This window comes from Lynx rufus, unplaced genomic scaffold, assembly GCF_022079265.1.
Source record: "Lynx rufus isolate CCGP_SWC_20201006 ecotype Redwood Valley unplaced genomic scaffold, mLynRuf1.p SCAF_1, whole genome shotgun sequence".
NCBI classification, from domain to species: Eukaryota; Metazoa; Chordata; class Mammalia; order Carnivora; family Felidae; genus Lynx; species Lynx rufus.
In genome coordinates this window covers 170,507,816-170,532,972 of record NW_025814823.1, presented here as the reverse complement: position 1 = coordinate 170,532,972, position 25,157 = coordinate 170,507,816, and the positions used below count along the sequence as shown (strand labels likewise).

Here is a 25,157-nt window from a genome sequence, read left to right as displayed (position 1 = left end):
TGAACCACTTTCTTCTTTGGTTCCCAGTTAAAACTCCAGAAGATAATTATTTTTTTTCTTTTTTTTTTTGAAGATAATTATTTTTAATCAACAATGCAAATTACTTGACAATGCAAAAGATCATAAAAGTTAAGAAAGGGAAATTCTACTCAGTTCCTTAAATGTCTATAGTCATTTTGGCATCCTATTTGCCATCACATTTCAGTTAACTGCCCCATGCTAATATAAGAATCAGCTGCCTTTTGCTTTTTTGTTTTCTATATTACCTACAACAAACTCTGAGTAAGTTAGTAATACTTTGGTTCTCTTTAGTTTATTCTGTTGGGTATTTGTTTAATATGCATAATGATCAAATACGATGATATATTCAAAATAATTTTATCCACATTTAATATGTATGGGGATTTAGATACATAATTATTTCTATAGTGTAACTTTCTGAAAACAAAGAGTACCTTGGAATTCCTATTTATTCTACTAGTCATCCAAAATATACCCCCCCATCTCTCTTGTTATTTCCTATGAAGTTCAGGAGTCTTCAACACTACCCTCACTTCTGAAATCACCTATGAGTTTGGGCATCCCCAAGACAACCCTCAGGTTTGCTAATTTGTTAGAAGAACTAACAGAACTCAGCAAAGACATTTTAGTCATGGTTACAGTTTATTACAGTAAAAAAATAAAGATTAAAATTAACCAAGGAAAAGGTACATAAGGCAGAGTCCAAGATAGTTCCAAGCATTGAGCTACCCATTGTCCTCTCCCAGAGGGGTTGTGCAGAGACCATTCACTTCTAGTAGTGATGTATCACAATTTGCATAGACTATTGTCAACTATGGAAGGTCATCACGCTTTGGTATTCAAAATTTTTACTGGGGCTCATTCACGTGCACATGGCTGACCCTGGTCTCTGGTCCTTCCAGAGGCCAAATTGATACCGTGGCCTAAGGCTCCTAGATAAACAAAAACATTCTTATCAGACAGGACATTCTAATGCCTAAGAGTCAGGCAATGGCAAAGGCCAGCCCTCTCTTTGGACATTGTTAATTCTTAACTGTACAACTCCCAAGTCTATATACTCCTCACTTTTCTTCTAGACTACTGCAAAAAACTAAAAGTCTCCCTGTTTCCTTAATGCTCCCTAGAACCCATTTTCCATCAGGAAGCCCAAAAGATTTTTAAAACATGAAGCAGGTTTGTTCATTTCAAATGCTCTGTTAGCTTTTCATTACACTAAGAATAAATTCCAAACTCCTTTCCATGGCTTACAAATTGGCCATGATCATTCAGAGGATGCCTCTGCACTCACAGATGCTGCATTTCCTCCCGCTCCTTGGATGGTTAACTTTTTAAAAATGCATTAGATCTTGTCTTGAATATGATGTCTTCATGGTGGTCTTTCTCTCATTGTGTCTATAGTTTTCTTCTCTAGTCACTGTTGAACACATTAACACCTTCTATTATTTTCCTAACACTCATTATCAACTGACACGGTCCTGTTTACTTTTTTAGTATCTGTCTTTCTCTACTAGCATTAAGTGTCCTGAGAGCAGTTACACTGTCTTTTTCTTTGGCACATTAGAACAGCAGTTGGTACATAGCATTGATTCAGTAAATATTTGTTAAATGCCTGGCTTGCTGACTGGTTCTTATCCATTGGTTTCTTGGCATTGATCTAGTTCTTTTCCTATATATGGCATTTCACAAAGACCATGTTTTACACTACATTTTACATTCAGGTTACCTTTTAGTGATACATTTGATTCTGCCAAATTATATTTCTCAAAATTGTAAAGGCTGTGTTCATTTATACTCATTCATCTGAGTAGAAATACTCATATTCCACATTCACTGCATTTGTGAAATCTAAATATCTAGACTGGCCATTAAGGGCTTCCCTGGAGTTCAAAACACTAAAATAAAGCATTGCTACAAAGAAAGGATCATAATACTGATTTTCAAACAGCATAGTTTCTTAATAAGTTTTCAAGATTTATTAAGAATTTTGTTTTGGTTCAGCTTTGTTATTTCCTAGAATACTGTCTGCTTAGCTGCAGACAGACACATTTTCTCTTAGTATATTTAAAGGAACATCTTTGATAGCTGCCACAGGGTCACTCAAAGCAGAACAGAAGAGTGCCTTATTCTTCAGCTTGGTCCCTGGATGAGGAGTTTCATAGCAGACATGCTTCTTATCAAATGTCAAGATGTGCATATTGGACTGCATTCTACCTTTTATGACAGTTGTAACACATCTCAGCTGTCTTTGTAAGGCTTTTTTTTTTTTCATTAACTGTCAGTGGATTGGAACCGTAATAGATTTTCCCTGCAAATATTATTCATAAGCAATACTTCACTGTAGTTTACTTTTTTTAAGTTTGTTTATTTATTTTGAGAGAGAGAGAGAGAGAGAGAGAGAACAAGCAGGGAACAAGCAGGGGAGGGGCAGAGAGAGAAAGAAACAGAGGATCCAAAGTGGACTCTGTGCTGATAGCAGAAAGCCTGATAAAAGGCTCAAACTCACAAACCATGAGATCATGACCCGAGCCAAAGTTAGATGCTTAACTGACTGAGCCACCCAGGCGCCCCATTTCATTGTAGTTTAAATGAATAGGTGAAGAGCTCATTTTAAAAATCAACAACAGTATTTTAAAAGTTTGGTGAGTTTTGAGAATTCAGTTACCAAAATACATTTTATGGGCTCATCACTGGTCTTGTGGATTCTGTCTATCTATCTATCTATCTATCTATCTATCTTCTACATATCTATATTTTTAGAGAGAAAAAGCGCACACAAGCAGGGGAGGGGTAGAGGGAGAAGTGGGGAGAGAGAGAATCTTAAGCAGACTCAATACTCAGCATGGAGCCCAATGCTGGCTCAATCTTAAGACTGGGATTGTGGCCTGAGCCAAAATCAGGAGTTGGACACTAAACTGACTATAACCTCTGTAACTGATAATTTAAAATATATGAAGGTAGCTTATATGTACTTATATCAATCATTCTTATTAATGTAAAGAGTTTGGGAGCCTTTAAACAAATATATAAAAAGGTTAAAATTCACAGTATGTTTTATTTGTCATATTGCTCAAAACTGCATTATTTTTGAGGTTCTCAATTCCAGAATTATTAATTTAAAACTCATAATTGTTTTGTTGCTCATATTGAGTTCCAAACTTATTTTTCTGTTAGATTCACAAATCCATAATTTCACTTTTGCTATTTCACTTAAATTTTAGCTATATTTTTACAATAAGCTATAGGCCTCTGAAAGTTAGATTCCCCTTACACCCTGTTATGCCACATTTTCCAAATACTATTTTATCTCCTTTCTCTCCAAACTGGCTCCTCTACAACAATCTCTTTTCTATAAGTGATTTCATTATTGTTTCCAGTTCCTTAACTTAAATATGTACTTTTCCTCTCTACTTCATGTTTTTCTTCTCCTCTGTAGCTAAGAATTCTTATTAGATCTTCTCCATAATGTCTTAAGATTGTCCTTTACTCTCCAAGCTCCTGCTGCTTATCACAAAAAAGACCTAGATTGCCTTATAAAGCTCCCACATTGGTTTCCCAGTTTATTGCTGGAATAGATGTAACATGTCATGGAACACATATAACATTACTCTTTTGCTCAAACATCTACCACTTAATCTGATCCCATTTATCTTTAGTTATTTTACCTTATCCATTTCTTTTCTTAGATTCCATACCCAACTTGGGGCTCTAACTCATCACCCCAAGATCAAGAGTTGCCTGCTCCACTAACTAAGCCACCCAAGTGCCCCCAAAATTTCTATTTTTAAAAGTAAACTCTATACCTAACATGGGGCTTGAACACATGACCCCAAGGTCAAGAGTTGCATGCTCCACTCACTGAACCAGCCAGGCACCCCTATCCATTTCTAATATGAGCTCTCTACCTCAGTTCAATTTGAGATCCTCACTATCATCCTCTACCTCTGTCTTCTTAGAGTTACCTCTCGACGAGGAGTCAGTGGGCCTATTGCCAAAGGAATGACTAGGCAGAGTTCCTGCTGGGTCCCTAAGTGGATGGGACCACCGCCAGGACCATGGTTGAGCAGGGTGGAAATGTGATTATGGAACCACTTCTGTATCTCCAGATGTTAGGCCTGTTACCTGGGATGCAAGTAGATTTGGCCCCTGCCACATCCCTGAACACTCTCCTGCCAGGGCCCGTGGGGGGGTTTCTGGGTCGGAAGAGCTGCTTCTGTACCATGGTAGAGTGAGGCTGGAGCCAGGTCACAGAGCTGCTTCAGGGCCAACAGACAGCAGGCCTGTTACCAGAGGCACCAACAGGCATGGGTTTTCCTGGGTCCTTTGCTGGAGATCCTTTGTGGATCAAAAGGGCTGGAGCCGAGTTCACAGGGTGGGCAAGGATGCTTCCAGGTCCGTGGCTGGGACCACATTACTGCCAACAGGTGTTCCACCTAGGCTGGGACTGCCTCCTCAGTCTTGTTTCCACTGGGGTTGCACAACCTCCTACCTGGGTCCCAAGGTCCTGAAAAAGGCACTTTTGTTTATGGATGGCTGCCAAGTTGTTGTTTCTATGAGGGGATGAATGCTGGGGATGTCCTATTCTGCCATCTTGCTGATATCAGTTCATACATGTAATTTCAAATATGGCAGCATACTAATTTTAACTTGTAAAATTTTTATGGGGAGAATTACATTTTCAAAAGAATTGGCTGCCTACCTATAGTTTACACTATCTCTTTCAAAGTATCAATAGAAAGGATGAAAGGTGCCTTAAGTTTGGAAGCTGGACATTTGCCTTCCTCCTCCCACTTGTAAAACGTGTACATACTTTCCATTCTGCCTCCTCTTTCTACCTTCTAGTCTGTTTCCTATGAATGGAATAGAAGGAAGGCAAGCACTTGTCTGAATTGGAGAGCCTATGCTGCATGGCGTAAGATTAGACTCTCCTTCACTTGGCTCTGTCACTCATCATCTGTGTCATGCTAGGGGATTTTCCTTTTTTAAAAAAATGTTTTATTTATTTTTGAGAGAGAAAGAGAGTATGAGTGGGAGAGGTGCAGAGAGAGAGTGGGGAACAGAGGATCCAAAGTGGGCTCCGTGCTGACAACACAGAACTCGATGTGGGGTTGAACTTACAAACCATGAGATCATGACTTTTAAATTGAAGTCAGACGCTCAACCAACTAAGCCACCCAGGTGCCCCTGCTAGGGGGGTTTCTAACCTGAGTTGAAGGTCATATGTTCCTTCTATTATGCTAAGTGTAATACGGTCATCATAGCAGGACTGTAATGAGGCCTAGAATAAGGGCACATAGTAGTAGGAATGCCCAAGTTTTCTAGTTATAACTATAATAATTATTATTGGGGCATCTGGGTGGCTCAGTCAGTTAAGCATCCAACTTTGGCTCAGGTCATGATCTCTTTGTGGGTTTGAGCTCTGTGTTGGGCTCTGTGCTGACAGCTCAGAGCCTGGAGCCTGCTTCGAATTCTGTTTCCCTCTCTGCTCTTCCCCCACTTATGCTCTGCCTCTCTCTCTCAAAAATAAAAAATAAACATTAAAAAATTAAAAAAAAATATTAGGGGCGCCTGGGTAGCGCAGTCGGTTAAGCGTCTGACTTTAGCCAGGTCACGATCTCGCGGTCCGGGAGTTCAAGCCCCGCGTCAGGCTCTGGGCTGATGGCTCAGAGCCTGGAGCCTGTTTCCGATTCTGTGTCCCCCTCTCTCTCTGCCCCTCCCCCGTTCATGCTCTGTCTCTCTCTGTCCCAAAAATAAATAAACGTTGAACAAAAAAATTAAAAAAAATTATTATTATGTAGCTTGGATTATAAAAATCTAGATTGAATTAGGAAAAGTTGAGGATTATCATTTTTTCATATTGTGCTTTATCTTTATTCAAGAAGAGAACTGATGAGTTCCAGTGACACACAGGCTGTCATCAGGATTTGGAGGACAGTACAATACAAAATTCAATTGACTCTAAAGCCCTTCCTGAACCTTCTCTTCCTCCTGTTCTTCTTACCTGCTTCGCATATACTCATACTCTCATGTTCCTCTTTGACTAACTTCAGTTCATATCCCCTTTGAGACCTGCTGTAGTAGTTCATTCTACAAATTTATCCCATCTCTATCTAAATTAGAATTCTCTTTTCCTGAATAGTATTATATAGCACTATACCACAGAGGTAAGAAATAATTAAGATAAAGAGTAAAGAGAAACTTTTTCCTCCTTTCTGTATGGGAGAGGTGTATTTTAAATGTGGACCTTGATAGTTTATATAAATTACTAATTGGTATATAAGTTTTAGAAAGAAGATTGTCTTAGACTTTTAAAAATCTCTTCTGGATTCATTGTTCCCTTTCCTCTGTTTCAGTTGATTTATGTCTCTATTAAAAAAAAAAACAACTTCCAGCCTATAATTATATTGGCAATTTTTGTCTGCTTTTCACATTATTTTCAAGGCTTTCTTCTTGGTTCAAATGGTGTGTTTCATAGAGCTTGATTTTTCTCCTATTCTCTAATTTGTTATAAAAATTCACTATGGTGTTTTAAATATTCATATTGCCTTGAACAAATTCCTCTTTCCTTGAATTCCAAAGTTTTTTTTTTTTTTAAATACATAGTTCCTACTTCACCTGCCCAACTTTTACATTTATGAGGTATGATAATAGTTAGGTGCAGATCTTTTCTTACGACTAGAAATTTTAAAGTAAGCTGTGATCTTTTAAAATTAAAGGAGTAGGAGCTGTGAAGAATAAAACAAATTCCAAAGCTCAGAATTTCAGACTTTACAACACCGTATTAGTAAAACCGCAGTTCTTCTTTTTCACAAAATTGTGCATTACTAAGATGAATAAGATTATGTCTTCCCAAAGAATATATCTTTTTCCACAGGTAATCCAGTGATATGGATTGGATACTATGGCTTAGTGTATAACCTGGTGAAAATGTCATGGGAACTTCGGGGAGATGATGAGCAGGATGGATTTAGAAACAAAATATTACAAACATTACAGAAGACCAAGGATCATGAGAAAGACAGGCGAATCCATAATGCAGTAAATATAGCTCAGGTAAGATAAAAGCCAGGGCAATAAATTGGTACCTCCATTATCAAGAAGTGTTTGTCCTTTCTCTCTAAGGAAAAGAGAATGTCCATATTCAGTGAGTGTCAGTGACTCACAGCTGGTAAAACCATTTTTAAAATTGAATACTGATCTAGGTTTAGTTAAAGATAAGAGTGTTGGTACTCTTCTGACTAAGAAGCTTGAAGAGAGGAGGTGATTTGGGGGAAGGAATAACTTCTGCCTCAGGTTTGTGACTGTGAGAATTTTAAGTATACTGACCATGCATTCCAGTTTGCCCAGGTTAGCCTGGTCTAGGCCTAATTTTCTAGCTTTCTAATAAGAAAGTAATGAATTAATTCACTCTCAAAAGTGTCTCAATTTGGATAAGTTATTTTTAGTTATCTTATTTGTAAGTTTTTCTTTCTAGCGTTAGATAATATAAATTGCAAATCTGGATTCACTAACACTAGTCTTTTTCTTTAAAGTTAAAAATGTATTTTACAAGTTCTTGGTTTTTCTAGTTCTGTTTGAATGACTACATAATTTTTTTTCTTCACTTTCAAAGAAAATCATTATGAAATTAGCTATCCATTCTTCATGAAATGCAAATGTGATTTTCCAGTGATGCTTTATCCATATGGTATCCTATGATATTTTTAATCTCCTACCAGTTTTTTTCTTTTCTATGTCTTATTTTGAGCTAGGTTAATTTGTTTGTTATCCTAAAGTACACTTTTTTTTTTTACCCTTTCATTGAAAGTTTCTGATTCTTTCTAGTGTTTACAGATGCAATTATCCTAGCACCCTTAATATCCTGTTTTCTAATAATAATTAGGGATGTGAGTTAATGTTAACAAGTAAGAAGAACAAATAATGAATTCACTCTGCCTAATCAATTGCCAAAGCATATGGGTGGGCCATCATTGCAACACAGAGTATCTACCCTCTAGATTCTTAGTAGAAAACAAAACCTTAAACTCCTTGCTTTTTAAACATAAATGTGATTTTGAGTAAGAATCTTTATGGAGGACTATCTAAAAATATGCATTCCTTTTCTCTAGATGTCTAATATATTTTTCACAGAGAAAGACAGTCAAGAGCTGTCCACTTGAACTACGTTGTTTTGGATTCCGTGGGCTTGCTTTTATGCAACCACGCTTCAGTTTTATCCTTACTTGTGGACAGAACATAGAAAAATTTTAAAATAATCACTACTGGATCTATTATAGTGATGACCACTATATCATTGAGTATCCTCTTTGCTGAGATTTAAGAAATAAATCTTTCTTAGTTTCATGTGCTGTCTGAACTTTATTATTATTTTGGATAAGCTGCTCAATAGAGCTTTTAAAAAAATGAGAGTCAAATTTTGGCTAGTTTTGAAATAGAAATAGAGGACGACATGCATTCATCTCACTGAGTCTTATTATTTTGTCTTTGTTCATTTTACATGAATTTTCAGTTATTCATATTATTCTTTGGTTTTGTATCTATTTTTATATGCCACTTCACATCTCAAATGGATTGTATACTGTAACCAAATACATAAGCCAACTCAAATTTGTCATTTCTATAATTAGAATTCTATTTAAATGCCTGCTTACAGGGCCATTCATTTGGTATAGGATAGTCTTCCTTCTTCAAAATTTTACTAAGTATCTATAGATAATTGCATTTGACATTCATAAGTCAGTTAATCGGCCATAGCAAATATTTTTTGTTTGCTAGGTCCAAGGAAAGACCTTTCTTTACTCAAGCAGTCAGCTCTGAGAATAAAAGAATAGACAAAAGCATAACCACTAGATGTGCTAATTAGTTTTTAATGTTTAGTTAGAAGACTTCTAAGGGATACTTTCATTCATTTTAAATAGTAAATGTATGGAAAGGCAAGTTTTCCTCAGAGAAAAATCTAAGTTAGAAATTTCTAAAGGCAGTTAAATTAACTTAGGTATAGTACATATTTAATATAAGAAATAAGTTTAATTTGCATTAGATAGATTGACTAAAAGATACAATTCACTCTAGATCTATATTATAAGTTAGGTAGAGATAGAGACATTTAGATTATTGGGTAACAAAATATATGATTTATGGTTATAAGTAATAGAGTGCCTAGTCAGTGTCTTTGAAATATCACTTAACTTAGTTTGAATTCCTTTATTTAATAATAAGATACTACAAGTATATACACTAAGAAATTAGTATAAATTTTTTTACCAAATTCATTAAAAAATATGAAATAAATATGTACATATTAGATCCTAAATCTATTTTGCCATGCTGAATTCTATGGAAGACACAGGAAGTCTAAAAAATGACCTTTATACAATAATTTTTACTGTCTTATTCAGAAGACAGAAGATTCAGAAGATGGAATGTTATATGTATGGCTATTCCCATCAAAGTTCATGGTACACAAGGGAGTTCAGATGTTTGGTTTCTAACTTTCTTCTTATATTAATATGGAATACGTTATTGTCATCTTTAAGTAGTACTTGAGCTGGAAACTTAAATGATGAGTTATGTTAAATGACTCAAGGGAGCAGCGTCAAAGAGTGAATCTCTTAGATAAGGAAACGTTGTGAGCCGAGCAGAAATAAGAACACCATGTACGAAAAAGCCATTGGTTTACTTGCCTCGTTGGAGAAAAAGTCTTGGATTGGGCAGTAGTAGGCACTATATTTGAAAGTTATGTTTGGGTTACCAAGCTAAAGTCTTAGAGACTTAGAAATGGTTTCATAAAAATAGGAATGCTAAGTAAAACGATGAGTTTTGGGAGAAAATTGTTCTAACGAACAATTTTAATAGGTGGGTAATTTATGTTAGGTAAAATCATGTATACAATTTCTTATATCTTTTTAAAATAATGAATAATTGCTTAGGACTTTTGGTATATTATTAGAGTAATTGTCTTCATTTTATTCAAGATTCCCTATATTCACATCCTTGGCATGATTCCTTCTATACTCAAATTCTTGGCTTGATCACATGACTTGATTTAGAAAATAAGACAATATCAATGTTATACAAATGGGAAATTTAAAAACACTTATGTATTGGGGCCTGCCCTCTCTTGTTCTCGTGGAACCCTGTAACTGCCATGTGAGCAAATCCAAATTACCCAGATGGTAAATGAGAGACCGCATTGTGCAGAGACTAGTCATCCTAATTGATCCAGTGCCTCCTCCCGAGACTAGCCAGTTCTTAACTGACCAAACAGCTAACTACAGACACATGAATGAGTCCAGCTAAGACCAGAAGAACCATTCTGCTATCTCTACCTTCAATTGTTGACCTGTGGAACTAGGGGCTGAATAAATAGCTGTTAAACCTTAAAGTTTTGGGGTGAATTGTTTGCATAATAAGAGGTTTCCGAGAATTGCATAAATGAGACTTCAGTCTGCTAAATTGTTCAATGTAAATATTGCTTTTTTTCTTTCATATTTATCATTTTTAAAAGGCACTGATAATAGATTTGTTGAGCATGTGCTGTGTGCCATGTGCTAAGCACTTTACATTCATTAATTATTTAATCCTCATACAAAACACATGATATTTGTATTTTCATGCTCTTGATTTTACAGATGAGGAAATTGAAACTTTAAATAAGGAATTTAAACTTTTTGAGAGGTGAAGTAATTTACCCATGGATGCTGTGGTAAATTACATTGCTTGCTTTTTCTAATGTTGAAGAGTCATTGCATTCCCGGAATAAAAACACTTGATGTAATAACCTTTTTAATATTGTCATATTTGCTTTGATAATATTTCGCTTAACATTTTGCATCCATGTTCAATGGGTACAACTGTTCTCTAATATTTTTTCCTTCAATGTTTTCTTATAAATTTTTGTATCAAAGTTATACTGGATTTATAGAATGAATTGGGAAGTGATTATCTTTTTTTCCTATTCTCTGGAAGGATTTTGTAATATGTCATCATTTCTTCCTTAAAAATTCTGTAGTATTTACAATGGAGCCATTTCATCATGGATACTTACAGAAAGTTTCTAATTGCAGAATAATTTTTATAGTTATATACCTTCCTATACTTTAATTTTCCTTGCATTAGTTTTCTTTTCTTTTTTTTAGGAATTTCATCTGCATTTTAAAAGATTTATCAAGGTTTTCACATTATCTTTCTATGATATCTTAAGGTCTTTAGGATCTGACATGGTATTATCTCCTTCATTCTTTACTCTTGTTATTTTTGCTTTTGTTTCTTTTTAAGCTGTCAGGCCAAGGGTCTAATCAACTTCTTTGTCTTTTAAAAAGCAGCTTTTGATTCTCTTGATACTGATATTCTGTATTATATTTTCTCTAATTTTTAATATCTTATATTAGATTTATATTTTCTTCTGATAACTTCCTTTCATTTAATGTGTTGCTCCTTTTCCAAAATTATTAAACCATATTTGTCACTGACTTGCAGCTTTTTTCAAATATATGATTTTAATACTATTAGTTTCTCTCTACATGTTAATTTAGATGTAACCTGAAAGTTGTGATAAATAATATTTTAATTATCATCCAATTCAAAAGAGTTTCTAATTTCTACTATTATTTCTGTTTTGAGCCACAGATTATTCAAGCTCATCACTTAATATTCACATATAGGGAGATTTTGCTATTACACTTAGGATTTTGATTTTTGTTGAATTCTATTGTGCCCAGTGACGATGCTCTTATTATTATATATTGTATTATTTCATCCTACCCCTTCATTTGTCTGGTGGTTACACCTTTTACTTGTTACCCAAGATGTGACAAAGTGAATCCTTGTGGTATTGAAGTCTAATATAAAAAATTTAATATTTTTCTAGACCTTAAAACAGCCTTAAAATATTTTAACTCCATTTATTTCTCTTTACTTACATAATCTTCCTGTTGAACATTTTAGTTGTGTGTGTGTGTGTGGGGGGGTGTTTGTGTGTGTATATGTGTAGGTTTATAGATATCCATATATTATTAATATGTTTTACAATCAGTATTCTTTAGACTTACCCACATATTTACATGTTTCTTTTCTTACTCTTCCTTCTTAAATTTGTGGCCTTCTCAATGGGATTATTTTTATTTTGCTCAAAGAAAATCCTTTTGTATTTTAATAATATCTCTTGTTGGCTAATTCTGTCAATTTTTATTTACTTAAAAAGGTTTTTATTCAATTTAATTTTGAAGGATAGTTTTATTGGCCAAGAATTCTAGGTTGGTATTAGATATGACATAAAGTTAAGTGTCTAATCAATTGCTCTGTTTATTCTTCTCCCAGGCAGTGGTTTTCCTTTCATCAGTTTTATGACTTTGGTCATAAAAGTTTTTTTTTTTTTCAGTTTATTATTAGCTGGTATTTTTCTAATGTCAGATTGCATATTAACATGTCTATAGTAGGTTTCAAGAATAATGTCTAAACTAACTCCTTTAAATTCCCCACAAGTAATTATGACCAAGTAACAATTATGACCAAGTGAAAATGACCAAAGTGATTAGCATCTGTGCAGTTCTCAGTTTTTCTCTCCGTAGTCTCTGTGCTGTGTTCTCATGTTACTCCTGTGTGATCTTCTCTCCTAAATTCCACAACTGATATCCCTTCTCTTTATGCTTAATTTCTCTGAAGAAAATAATATTAATATTTATTTCAGATTTTAAAAGCTGCCTTCTTAAGGGAGTTAATCGTGATACTGTAAAATAAGTTAACTTGTCACATCTGAAGAAGTCAAAAGCAAACTATTTTAAAATAGTGCACACATAGGGTCTATAGGTGTAATGTATTACAACAAATAGTTTGAATTTATTAATATTGTGCGTTCTTGTCTGGAATAATCTCAATAGTTTCTATGTAACTTATCTTTGCAAGTGTGTTTAATTTTACAGTAGAAGATGAGCATGGTAAAATCAAGGTTTCCTTTTCTTTCTTTTTTGACACTGCATTGGGAAGACATTCACAGTCATAAAACTACAAAAGTTATTTATGACTAAACATTTTTAGTTTTCCTTAATAGCTTACTAATTCCCCAATTCCATTGAACCACTTACATTATTAGCCTGTGACACCTTTTTTGGTAAAAAGTTCTATGGTATAAAATGGGCATAATCTTTCTTTTACATGTCATAAAAACTGTCAGTTTTTAGGTGCTCCCTCACTGCTCCATGTGGATAGAGAACATATAAAAAAAAGCTATGAGGGCTTGTGTCTCAGATGCTTCTTTTTAAAAATTTTTTTAAGATGTTTATTTATTTTTGAGAGAGAGAGACAGAGACATAGCACAAGCAGGGAGAGGGCAGAGAGAGAGAGGGAGACACAGAATCCGAAGCTGGCTCCAGGCTCGGAGCTGTTAGCACAGAGCCCAATGAGAGGCTTGAACCCACGAACGGTGAGATCATGACCTGAGCCCAAGTTGGACGCTTAACTGACTGAGTCACCCAGAGGACCCTCAGATGCTTGTGTCTAAAATAAAATAGGTTTTCCACTTTTATTCAGTTAATGCAAATGACTATGTTTATAGCACAACCTTTGTTTATTCTTTCCTTCCTAACACCTTGCTGCCAGAACCTTTCCTCATGTAAGGTAATCATCATATTCCCTACACAGAGTGAAACATAGCCATAATTATAAACTATCATACATTATAGTCAGAAGGATTTATTTCAGAAGGATTGAATATACCTCAATGTTTATGGAATTAAGTAGAAATTTTCTCTTTTTATACTTTAAAAATAAATATGCAATTCATATGATAAACTATGGAAGTTAATGAATAAAATTTTGTACTTAATACCTCAATTTATCTGCATCACTTGTAAACCTTTTACTAACGATATTATATGTGCTCTCATGTCTTACATGTTTTTTTTGACCATAATAGCATTCTATCATCTATAATTCTCGTTCTGTTTGTGAAATCTGATCCTTAATGGAGGTTAGAGGAGAGGTGAAATATTTAATAGCATATTTGAAAAGAGAAATAATTCTAAATAGATCCCTAAACATGAGCCCTTCATCTGACAAATTCAATATAAACCCAAATGTTGCCTGAGTATTTGGGATAGAAATAAAATACCGTCATATACTCACAGTGGCATAATAAACAAATGTTAATTGATGTGCTTTGTTTGAAATACTTCCAGGGAGACTTGCAATGAGCAAGACTCTTCTGTAGAGGCAATTCGGCAGCATATGTCGGCACATGTAGGAAAAGTCATCATGTATAAATGCTTTCTGCCATCTGGCATATGACCTAAAATATCAAAAAGAAATATGTACAGCTAAAATGAATACGTGACTTTATTCAGAGGACCTTTGACTCATCAGGTAACATACTTCATGGTTAACATTTTATGGTGAGGTCTTTAAACTAAAATTCATTTTTTATTCTTAATGATATTCCCATACTCGTGATGTACTCTACAAAGCAGCAAACTAGAACTCCTAATAGAACTCCTCTCTCAGTACCTACCTCTCTCCTCCTCCACATATGGCTCTTCTTTTGACATAAATAGAAAGTCTGAGTGTGGAAAGGGAGATGTATTTTTGGAAGAGTACAGTCTCTTTAAATACTTATCAACAGAATTCTAATGTAACAGATACATTGTTTTAGGAGAACAAAAATATTTGTAGAACTTACAGTGAGCCAGGCACTGTGCTAAGTATCTTACATATATTAACTCATCTACACCTCATAACTCTCCCACCACCGCCGTGATCCACCCAGATGGGAGTGTCTTAGTCTAAACGTGATTAAAATAAGTGGCTGATGGTGGATACATCTATGAGTGAACTTAATCCCAAGGCTCTGCTATTTCCACTCTGTTGTGTCCTCTTTCTCTAAAATTAAATATAAACAAGGCACTAACATTTATTGAATTTTTTATATCAGACACTGTGCTAGAAAATGTATTCAATTTTTGTGTTTAACCTTTATAATAACACTGTAAAGGGGAGTATTATCACCTTCCCATTTTAGAAATAAGGAAAACTTCTCAGAGATGTTAAATAGTTTGTGCAAGATCACACAACTAGAAAACGGATATTCCCATATTAGTCCTTTTCTTAATCTACTACATCAGTCTTTCTCAGACTTTACCGCACATAGGAGGAGGGCCTGACATTCTGTATTTATAACATGCTACCAGGTAATGACAGATAATGATGGTCCAAGGACTGCAATTTTAATAGTTCATAACCAGTAATAATAGTTACTCATGCTGTCTTCCCTTGTGAGATTTTATAACTCCTGTAGGAAATAATCTTTTGTAACTACCAATGAGTCACTTCTATTTAAAATTTGAAATTTGAAGAAAAAAAATTATCATTTTTTTCCTGCAAACAAGTTAAATATTTCCAGCTCTAGGATTACTTAAGGATAGGTGAAGACACAAAAGAGACAGACAGCAATAGACAGAGATAGGATTTGCTGTAAACTCTTTTGCAATGGCTAACATCCTATTTCTTTCTCTTTAATTCTCTTATGTCAAGCAGAATATAAGCTAGCTTACTTTTTGATGTGTTTACTACATTTCCCTAATTATTGATAGAAAATGAAGAACTCTGGAGAGACTGGCTTGCTTATTTATTTATTTATTTTGCTACCACATCGCGATTCCTTAGAGAATTTCCCTTTTTGCTGATTTATCCATCTTCTTGAATGTTTTTTGTTGTTGTTTGTTTTGTTTTTTCTACCACCATTATACTCAATACAAAGACGAAATGGTGGGCATCTGCCCCTACACGTAGCTAGAACACGTGTGTGAAAGAAATACTCTCCAAGAACATCACCTTTCCAATTTTAATACTAGATTAGTAAAATTAACATAGATATTCCAAAATTGCCATTTGGTTCTTAGTAAAAAAATTCGTTTCAACAATACAATAAAGAAAATCCTGAATTTTAAAGCCTACATGGACATTGCTAAAAAGTAGGGACATTTGATAAAACTGTATGTAATGTATAAATAATGTTAACAGATGGAATTTGAGGTAATGTTTATTGGTAGGGTAAGTTGTAGTAAATTTGTGAGTTTGGAATCTATTGTAAGGAATGGCCATTAATATTTTGTGTTAGTTTACTTCCAAGAAGTATAGATATGTATTTATGAATAGTTGGCATTTAAGTCTCTGGATGACAACATTAGAATAATGGCTTTAAGAGAAGGAAGACTCTTAAAAAGAGATAGCTATTGGGGCGCCTGGGTGGCTCAGTCGGTTGGGCATCCAACTTCGGCTCAGGTCATGATCTCGCGGTCCGTGAGTTCGAGCCCCGCGTCGGGCTCTGTGCTGACAGCTCGGAGCCTGGAGCCTGTTTCAGATTCTGTGTCTCCCTCTCTCTCTGACCCTCCCCCATTCATGCTGTCTCTCCCTGTCTCAAAAATAAATAAACGTTAAAAAAAATTTTTTTTAAATTAAAAAAAAAAGAGAGAGATAGCTATGGTAGTAGAACCATGATTCTATTTTACAGATTTGCTAATGTGAAAGTGAAAATATAACAAAATTGTTTTCAGCCTGGCAGAAATTGTATCAGATCCTCTCTGGGGTAAAGTGCAAAGGCTGAAGCTTTAGTGCTGTGTTCTTGGGAATTCTTAAAAGAAACTGATACTTGAACTTCCCACTGCCTACTAAGTTAACCCTCACAAAACTCAGAGAGTAGTTACCATTAACTCCTTATCACAAATGAAAAACAAGTCAGAACTAAACTAAACACAGAGGCCTAGAGAGGTAACATTTCCCAAAGTTTACATTCTTTAACAAGTGGAAAAGTCCTGCTTGACTTCAGATCTAACGAGAAGCCCATATTATTTCCTGGTACTTCCTCTGGGAAAACAAACAAAATCTTTTAAAGATAAGGCAAATATACATTTGACTGATATTTGAGGCTATATTTCCATTGGTTGAATGCCTTGAACGTCAATGGGGGAGAGAAGTTTACCTGGACTTTCAATCAGTGAACCATATGAGAGATGTGGACATGCTTTCATTTTGCTTCATGAAGGAACAGACATCTGATCTACAGGTTATCTGGTCTGGGAGGGAAGAAAGCAAGGAGTAGCCAAATGAGACATGATAAAAATAGCATCAACATTCTGTACTGCAGGGTAATGTTATGTCTGGAAACAATGCGTTTTGCCAGAAATATACCAAAAACTATTTTTGTTCATTCGTTTACTCACACATTTATTCTTCCATCCCTCTCAGTAATGGAAGAGCTCATAGTAATATATTTATGCAATACTACATATTATCATTGATTTTGAAGTACCTTTTCTTATAAAAAGGTTGAGCCAGGGAGGATAAGCAGAATAAAATGAATTGGTACTGACCACCTTGCCTGAGCCCACCCCAGCTGGAGGTTCTCCATGCACCTGGTATCCAGTGAGGCATGCAGCAGGTGACGCAAGTAAGAGGGGAAAAGCTTTTGTAGCCAGGCTCAGACTGGGGCTGCTGCTTCTGGCTCCTACCCACGCAGATTTATTCACAGCAAGCAGCTGTTGTAATGCTTTCGTGTAACTCCTCCCAGAATACCTTGGCTGCCCCAAATCTAGCTAATTCCGCCACCAGTATAAGTAGTGGTGCTCTGCAAGCAACAGCCAGTCTCTTCGTGATCTTATTCTCCTTTGTATATCTTGACTCTTATGAGACTCAAGTCAAGAAACACTTATACAGTAGTGCTCCCTTATCAGCAGTTTTGCTCTCAGAGGTTTTAGTTACCCGTGGTAAGCCATGGTCCGGAAGCAGACGATCCTCCTGACCCACCAAACATCAGAAGGTCAATAGTAAACTTAATGCTAAGTCACGACGCCTGCGCCATTCACCTCCCATCTCATCACAAAGGCATTTTAACATATCATCATCACAGAAAGAAGGGTGAGTACAGGACAATAAGATGTTTTGAACACAAAAACCACATTCACTTACCTTTTATTACAGAATGTTGTTATAATTGTTCTGTTTTATTGTTGTTAATCTCTTAATGTGCCTAACTTATAAAATAAACTTTATCATAGGTATGTATGCATAGGGAAAAACAGTATATATAGGGTTCAGTACTATCATGGTTTCAGGCATCCACTGAAGGTCTTGGAACGCATCTCTCATGGAGAAGGGGGGCATCCTCTGTACTTGTCCATTTTCTAAATCCAATCCAGATGGTGTGTAGACACCCACTGTGACAAGACAAAAACAGGCCTTCATTGAATCTGCCAATTCCATACCTTATTTTATTGGCACAGAAAATGTTGAGGATCTCAAAATTGAGCATATGAAGTATTTGACTAAATGATGAATCCCAGTATTAAGTCTGCCGGAGTGTCAAGTATAAGATGAAGGGAAACGACATTCAAAATTAGTGAAGAGATGATTTTCTTAAATGTAGTTTTTAAAAAAAAAATTTTTAATGTTTATTTATTTTTGACAGAGAAAGAAAGAGCATGAGCTGGGGAGGACAGAATCCAAAGCAGGCTCCAGGCTCTGAGCTGTCAGCACAGAGCCCGACGTGGGGCTGGAACTCACAGACCGTGAGATCATGACCTGAGCCGAAGTCGTACGCTCAACCGACTGAGCCACCCAGGCGCCCCTCTTAAAGGTAGTTTAAGAAGAATAGACATATTGGGGTGTCTGGCTAGTTCAGTTGGTTAAGCGCCAGATCCTTGCTTTCTGTTCAAGTCATGATCTCATGATTTGGTTCATAAGTTCCAGACAGTGTGGATCCTGCTTGGGGTTCTCTCTCTCTCTCCCCTTCTTTCTTCCCCTCGCCTGTGCTTGCTCTCTCTCTCTCTCTGAAAATAAACTTTTTTTATTTTTTAAATATAGACACCTAAAGCCCTACCTAAAAAATGAGAATAGATTTTATCTTATCTAAAGATAAAGGATGAGATGTGGAAAAGAGATTTCAGGTTTCATTTGATTCACTGAGGCCATAAAATAGGTAATACAAAAATCTTCTCTGATTCTATTTATATGTACATTGGAAGGTACTTTCAGGTGTTAGTGTAATTCCTTAATACATTTCAGCTGTACTAATTTAAGGCCAATGTGCTCTAGATAAAGTTTTACATTGTTAAGCTATCACTGTTCTCTCCAGAACTGAACACTTTGTTTTGAGGCTTTGGATTTGACATTGCATTTGAGTTTTTACTACAGTAACTGACATGTACCAGGGCAGTGATGGATTGAGTCTACCCCAAATCCAAGCATAATGAGTAAAATTTGCTTATATATTTACTTACACCTCTTAGAATTCACCAGAAGTGCCAGATGCATTTACTCAAATGATTCCAAAAAGTAATTGACCTCAACTAATTTCAAAATGCTTTTTATTTCTGCATATGTTGAATACTTTTACAATTTAAAAAAGATGATGTTTTGAAGGTAAAATTGACAAGTCTTGAAGTTAAAAATGTAAAGATGTGAAGGAACCAAAACTGTAAATCAAGTAGTTGGGAAGTGAAGATGGGAAACTTACATTAAATTCAGAAGAATTTTTGTACTCTTTCTGTAAATACTTTTAAATAAACTCTATGAAACAGAATAGCCTCATTTAGAACACTTCCTGTTATCAGTCAATATTTTTAGATAGTTAAAACTCAGCCTAAAGTGGGATGAGTTCTGGAAAGTAAATCTTTCGCAGCTGCTTCAAGGCACAGAAACCTTTTTTAAAATAGATACTCCTTAAAGTCTTTTGCTCACATGGTCACAGAGTAATGCTTACATGTTCCAATATCTAATATCTCCACGGTAGTCTTGATAACTAGAGTCATTTCTTTTGTCTTGAGAAACCTACCCTGGACACCATATTCAGCAGATGTCAAGGTATGGAGTATGTGACTGAACATTACATTTTGTTTCATACCTGAATGCTGTGAATCTATTTTTTTAATGAATATAATTTATTGTCAAGTTGGCTTACATAAAACACCCAGTGCTGATCCCAACAAGTGCCCTCCTCAATTCCCATCACCCACTTTCCCTCTCCCCCAAACCCCCTCCCCATCTATTTTGGATTATATATTGTGTTTGTGTACTTGTGCTTTTATTCATAATAACTTCTCATGTTATGGAATTGATTTGTATTGGACACAAACTATAAGTAAAAGGAAATAGCTCAAAAAATACAGCGTTGTAATTGCCTTTGAACAGGTGAACCTGTAGTCTTTGAGACCTTAATTTCCTCAAAGTCACAACAGCTATGAAGTGTCATAGACAGTTTCATTTTTTGTTTCAAACTGAATGGTCTTGCTATGATTTTGACCTAGTTAATAAGATAGCAACAACTGGGAATAGTATGAACATAATTGTTCGTTCATACTGGATACTATAAACATACATGTTTTTTGCATTTTACTCTTCCCCAGCCTCCAGAACTTTTACAATAATCCCTATTTACTTACCTGCCTTTTGCTGTTTTCTTCATTGCTTTGACCCTTTATTTTTTCAGTTTTATCATGAGATTGTTCTCATTTTTTCCCATTATAATTTTGTCTAAATAATGGAATAGTCAGTCTTCAAACAGTAATTTGATTGAGCCAAGCTGATCTTGGAACCTTAGAGTTAAAGTTAGATGTTCATATGCAGAAAAATATTTTCTGTTCCTTAATTTCCTACCATAAGATCAATAGGCATATAAAGTGAATCCTGAATGACTGGTAATAAACTGCCTGAAGATGGATAATACTGAATAAAAAAATGTAAAAAACTTAATGAAAGGAGGCAGCATCCAATTTATTTGCAAGAAGGAATTCCTAACATGAACATATTGTGAACATTAAAAAAAAATGTAACACATGAGATTTGAAACTTGCATCTTCATTTATTATTACCAATTCTAACCAAGGAAAATATGCCTCTAGCCATTTCAGAAGAAGTTGTAATTAAAAATCAGTCATGGACAATATTGAACATAAATAGGAAATTTCAGCAAAAAGCTCTTTCCTGACTAAAAATTGATTAAATATTGTAGAATTTTTGTGCTAGATATTTTTAAAAAATATTATAACTTGTTAAATTTAATTTAAACCTAAATCCTAGAACGTCTTCAATGTGCAATAAATACAAATCTTTTTGTTTTTTACTTAACACAAATTTTGTTCAATAAACATTTTCTGTTAGCTTGAAAGAAAATTTACATTATGCATAGATGAAACTCTGTTTTAATAAAACATATACTTCAACTGCTTAATTTAAAAAAAAAATGTTTATTTATTTTGAGAGGGGGATGGGGGCAGAGAAAGAGGGAGAGAGAGAATCCCAAGTAGGTTCCATCCTATCAGTGCAGAGCCTGATGTGGGGCTCAAACTCCCCAACCATGAGATCATGACCTGAGTTGAAACGCAGTTAGTTAACCATCTCAGCCACCGAGGCACACCCGATTGCATAATTTCTTAATAAATATTATAAATAGGAAATTCTTGTATGGGAAATGTACAAGTTGAAAATACAATTATATCATCAAATTTTTGTAACTTCAAGACTGGCTTTGTTCATGCTTAATTGTTTATTTCACTAAAAACTGTTACAATTTTAAAAATCTTTTGGGAATCTGCTTTTATTCTTAAAAAGATTATTTTTATTTAATAGGAAGAATGTGACATTAGTCAAAGAAAAAAAACACACGTTCATCTTTTATTCAATGATACATGATTTTTTCCTCTCATTTAATTCTATCTCAACAGATTGCTTTTTCTTTTCTTTCAACAGGCTGAGTTAAATGACCCAACTGATCCCTTCACTAATTATAGTGCAAAAGTCTCATCAAATGTAGGGGATGAAATTTTCTCTAAATATATAGGATGGAGAATTGCCACTGCTCTTTCCAAACTATTTTTCCCCTCCACCGATGCCTACGTTCTTCCTTTGAAAAAACCATTGACAAAACAGGATCAAATGAAATACCTGAACAAAAAGGATTCCGTGAAGAGAAGAGTTGTACATGTTACTATAAGGTAAAGTGAAGCACTATTCAAAATAGTCCTGTTATTATAATATACTGCATTTCAAAATCATACAAATTATATATAATCATGCACCACATTATTTAACTCCATTTCTCTTTTTTTCACTTCAACTCTGGGCTCCAACAACTTCTAGGTATTCTGTCATATGCAAGTACCCTCTTCTTAGAAACTATTTCCTCATGTTTAAAATAGATACTGTTATATAAGTCAATGTTTTAATACAGTGAAGTGTCCCTCCCAGTACTGACCTTCATTTGCCTATTTTACCCCTATCTCTCCCTGATTAATTGCTTGTGTATCCTTCCAAGGTCTCTAAAATATAAACAAAATAAATTATACTTTAGATTTTCTCTCCATTGTTACATGAGAGCCTACTAAATATATTTGGCATCTTACATTTTTTATTTAACTTCATTTCTTAGAGATTCTTTTTCATTCCAGGAGACAGGGAATTTTCTCATTATTATTTTTTAAATAGGTTATGATGTTTTCCTTAGTATGGATGTCCTACAGTTTATTTTTAATCAGTTTCCTTTTGGCATCTGGGTTGTTTTAGACTGTCTGCCACTACAGACTACAATAGAATTGAAACTTCCACATATATCTTTTAATGCACATGAATAAATTCTTGGAAGTGTGATTTCTGAGTCAGAGGATATACGCCTTTGTGGTTTTGGTGGGTATCTTCTAATTGCCTTTCGGAAGAATTGTACTAACTTATATCCTCACTAGCAATATATGAGAGTACTTGTTTCTCTTCAGTCTTTCCAGTGGAGGATTTGACAAACATTTGGATTTTGATAATCTGAAAGTGAAATATGATTACTAAATACAGTTTTCTTTTTTTTTTTTTTTGACATTTAAATTATATTCCATGTATGCAAGGCTGGTTCAACATTATTAGATTGTGTAATCCACAGCATCAATAAAGTAAAGATGATAAATCATATATTTAAGCAAGTAGAGCAGAACAGTTTAGGACTAAAGTAAGTAGGCACGCCTGGGTGGCTCAGTCAGTTAAGCGTCTGACTTCAGCTCAGGTCATGATCTCACAGTTGGTGAGTTCGATCCCTGCATTGGGCTCTGTGCCTATGGCTTGGAGCCCAGAGCCTGCTTTGGATTCTGTGTCTCCCTCTCTCTCTCTGCCCCTCCCCAGCTCATGCTTGGTCTCTCCCTCTCTCAAAAATAAACATTAAAAGAAATAATTAAGAAAAAGACTAAAGCAAGTATAAGAAACTAAATTAACAGAAAGTCAAAATGAAAATAGAATACTAGCATCAAAATATGGTTTGACAAAATCAAACACCAATTCAGGATAAAAACTGAGCAAACTACAAGTGTATGGGAACCACCACAACATGATAAAGAAGATAAATAAAAACCTACAGCTAGCAACAGACCTAATAAGAAACTTAAAGCTTTTTTTCAATTTACATAACTTTTATTTAATTTCTAAGTTCTTATTTTTTATTATGTTAATTTAATTTTTTATTTAAATATAGTTTTCTTAAGGTGAGTGGTTTGAATAACTTCATATGTTAAGAACCTTTTGTTTTTTCATTATGTGGGAATTAACTCTTTATTTCTTTTGGCCATTTTCCCCACTGAGTTTTTATCTTTGCACGAACTATTACCTATTAATTCATGTGTCCCTTTGTCTATGGTAAGAACTACAAATGTTTATTTTTCCCTATATATTTTATTTATCTTTAAATTTTGCTTGTAGCATTTTTTGCTATTATCATTTTTCTATGTAATTATATCTATTTAGGAAAGTTCTTTTCATTCTAAGATTGAAATGTTATCACATTGTTTTCTGGTACTTTTAAGGATCTATTTTAAACTTTTTTTTTAAAGACTTAAAATTTTTTTTTAAGTTTATTTATTTATTTTGAGAGAGAGAGAGAGAGAGAGAGAGAGAGAGAGAGAGAGAGGAAAAGGGCCAGAGAGAAAGGGAGAGAAAGAATCCCAAGCAGGCTCCATGCTGTCAGCAAAGAGTCTAATGCAGGGCTTGAACTCACGAACCATGAGATCATGACCTGAGCTAAAATCAAGTGTTGGACGCTTAGCCAACTGAGCCATCCAGGCGCCTCTGTTTTGAACATTTTAATCATTGGTCCATCTGAAAACTTTTGTGTGTGAGTTGTCAATCCATATGGCTACTGAGTTGTCCCAACAAAATTTATTGAGTCATCTATTTCCTTTCAATATTTATTCTGATGTAAAATATTATGCTTATTAAATAGTAAATTCTTATTATTTTCTTTTTCTATATTCTAAAAGAACTTCAGTAATTTGGAATTATCTACTCTTTCAAGGTTTGGTAGAATTCCCTCTTTAATCTTCAGTATCTTATGCCTCTTCTAAGGGTAGCTCTTTTGTCAAATGTTTTGATTTTATATGTCCATTGACAAGGTTGATTCAGCCACGATGCATAGGTACAGCTAAATTCAGTTCTTACTATTTGAGATCCATGCCATAAAAGTATCTGAAGTATCAGTCCTGAATTTCAGTCTCTTTAGATCTTTCTCTTTCATCTTTAGTCAATTTTAGCAGATTGTGCTTCCTTTGAATACTATTTATTTTAACCCATTTTTCAGAATTTATTTGGCCACAGTTGACCGAAGATGTGTATTAAGATTCCTGTTGCTGTGGTTATTTTCTCCCTTAACCAATTCTCATTTTATGTATTTGTGTTTTGTCCCTTTTATTCTTCTTAATTCAGTGTCATACTCTTTTTATATTATTTTTCTAGTGAACCAGTGTTTAGATTCTAACTCACATACTTTTGTTCTTATGCCTATGAATTTGTTACTTTCCTTTGATCTATTTTGTGGTTCATTTTCTAATTTCTTGAATAAGGTGCTAAGTCGTATGGGAAATTTTCTTCCTCAGCCTGTGTAAATCATTATTTGTGTTCCAAATTCTGAGACTGTTGCTGCCCAAAGGCAGGAGGTATGATAATTTGGTGGAATAAGGTCAGTAGATAGGCTTTACTTTTTTGTATGCAAAAAGTCCATAGGAAAATAAACAAATGTTTAGGAAGAGTTTTGACCTAGCTTTGAGCATTTTTTGAAGAATTCTAAAATTAGTAAGGAATATAGGTACATTTTTTTTTTTACATACTCATCTTTGAGAGAGAGAGGTGGG

The 25,157-nt window shown here is 34.7% G+C and overlaps 1 protein-coding gene across 1 annotated transcript in view; it reads left to right on the top strand.

Annotated features, from left to right (window-relative positions):
• Positions 1 to 25,157, top strand: part of TMEM232 (transmembrane protein 232) — a 197,794-nt gene that overhangs the window by 62,443 nt on the left and 110,194 nt on the right. Inside the window, exons 10-11 of the mRNA XM_047072694.1 lie at positions 6,893 to 7,071; positions 21,751 to 21,995. Coding sequence (XP_046928650.1) covers positions 6,893 to 7,071; positions 21,751 to 21,995 — 424 coding nt within the window. The remainder of the gene's footprint in view (positions 1 to 6,892; positions 7,072 to 21,750; positions 21,996 to 25,157) is intronic.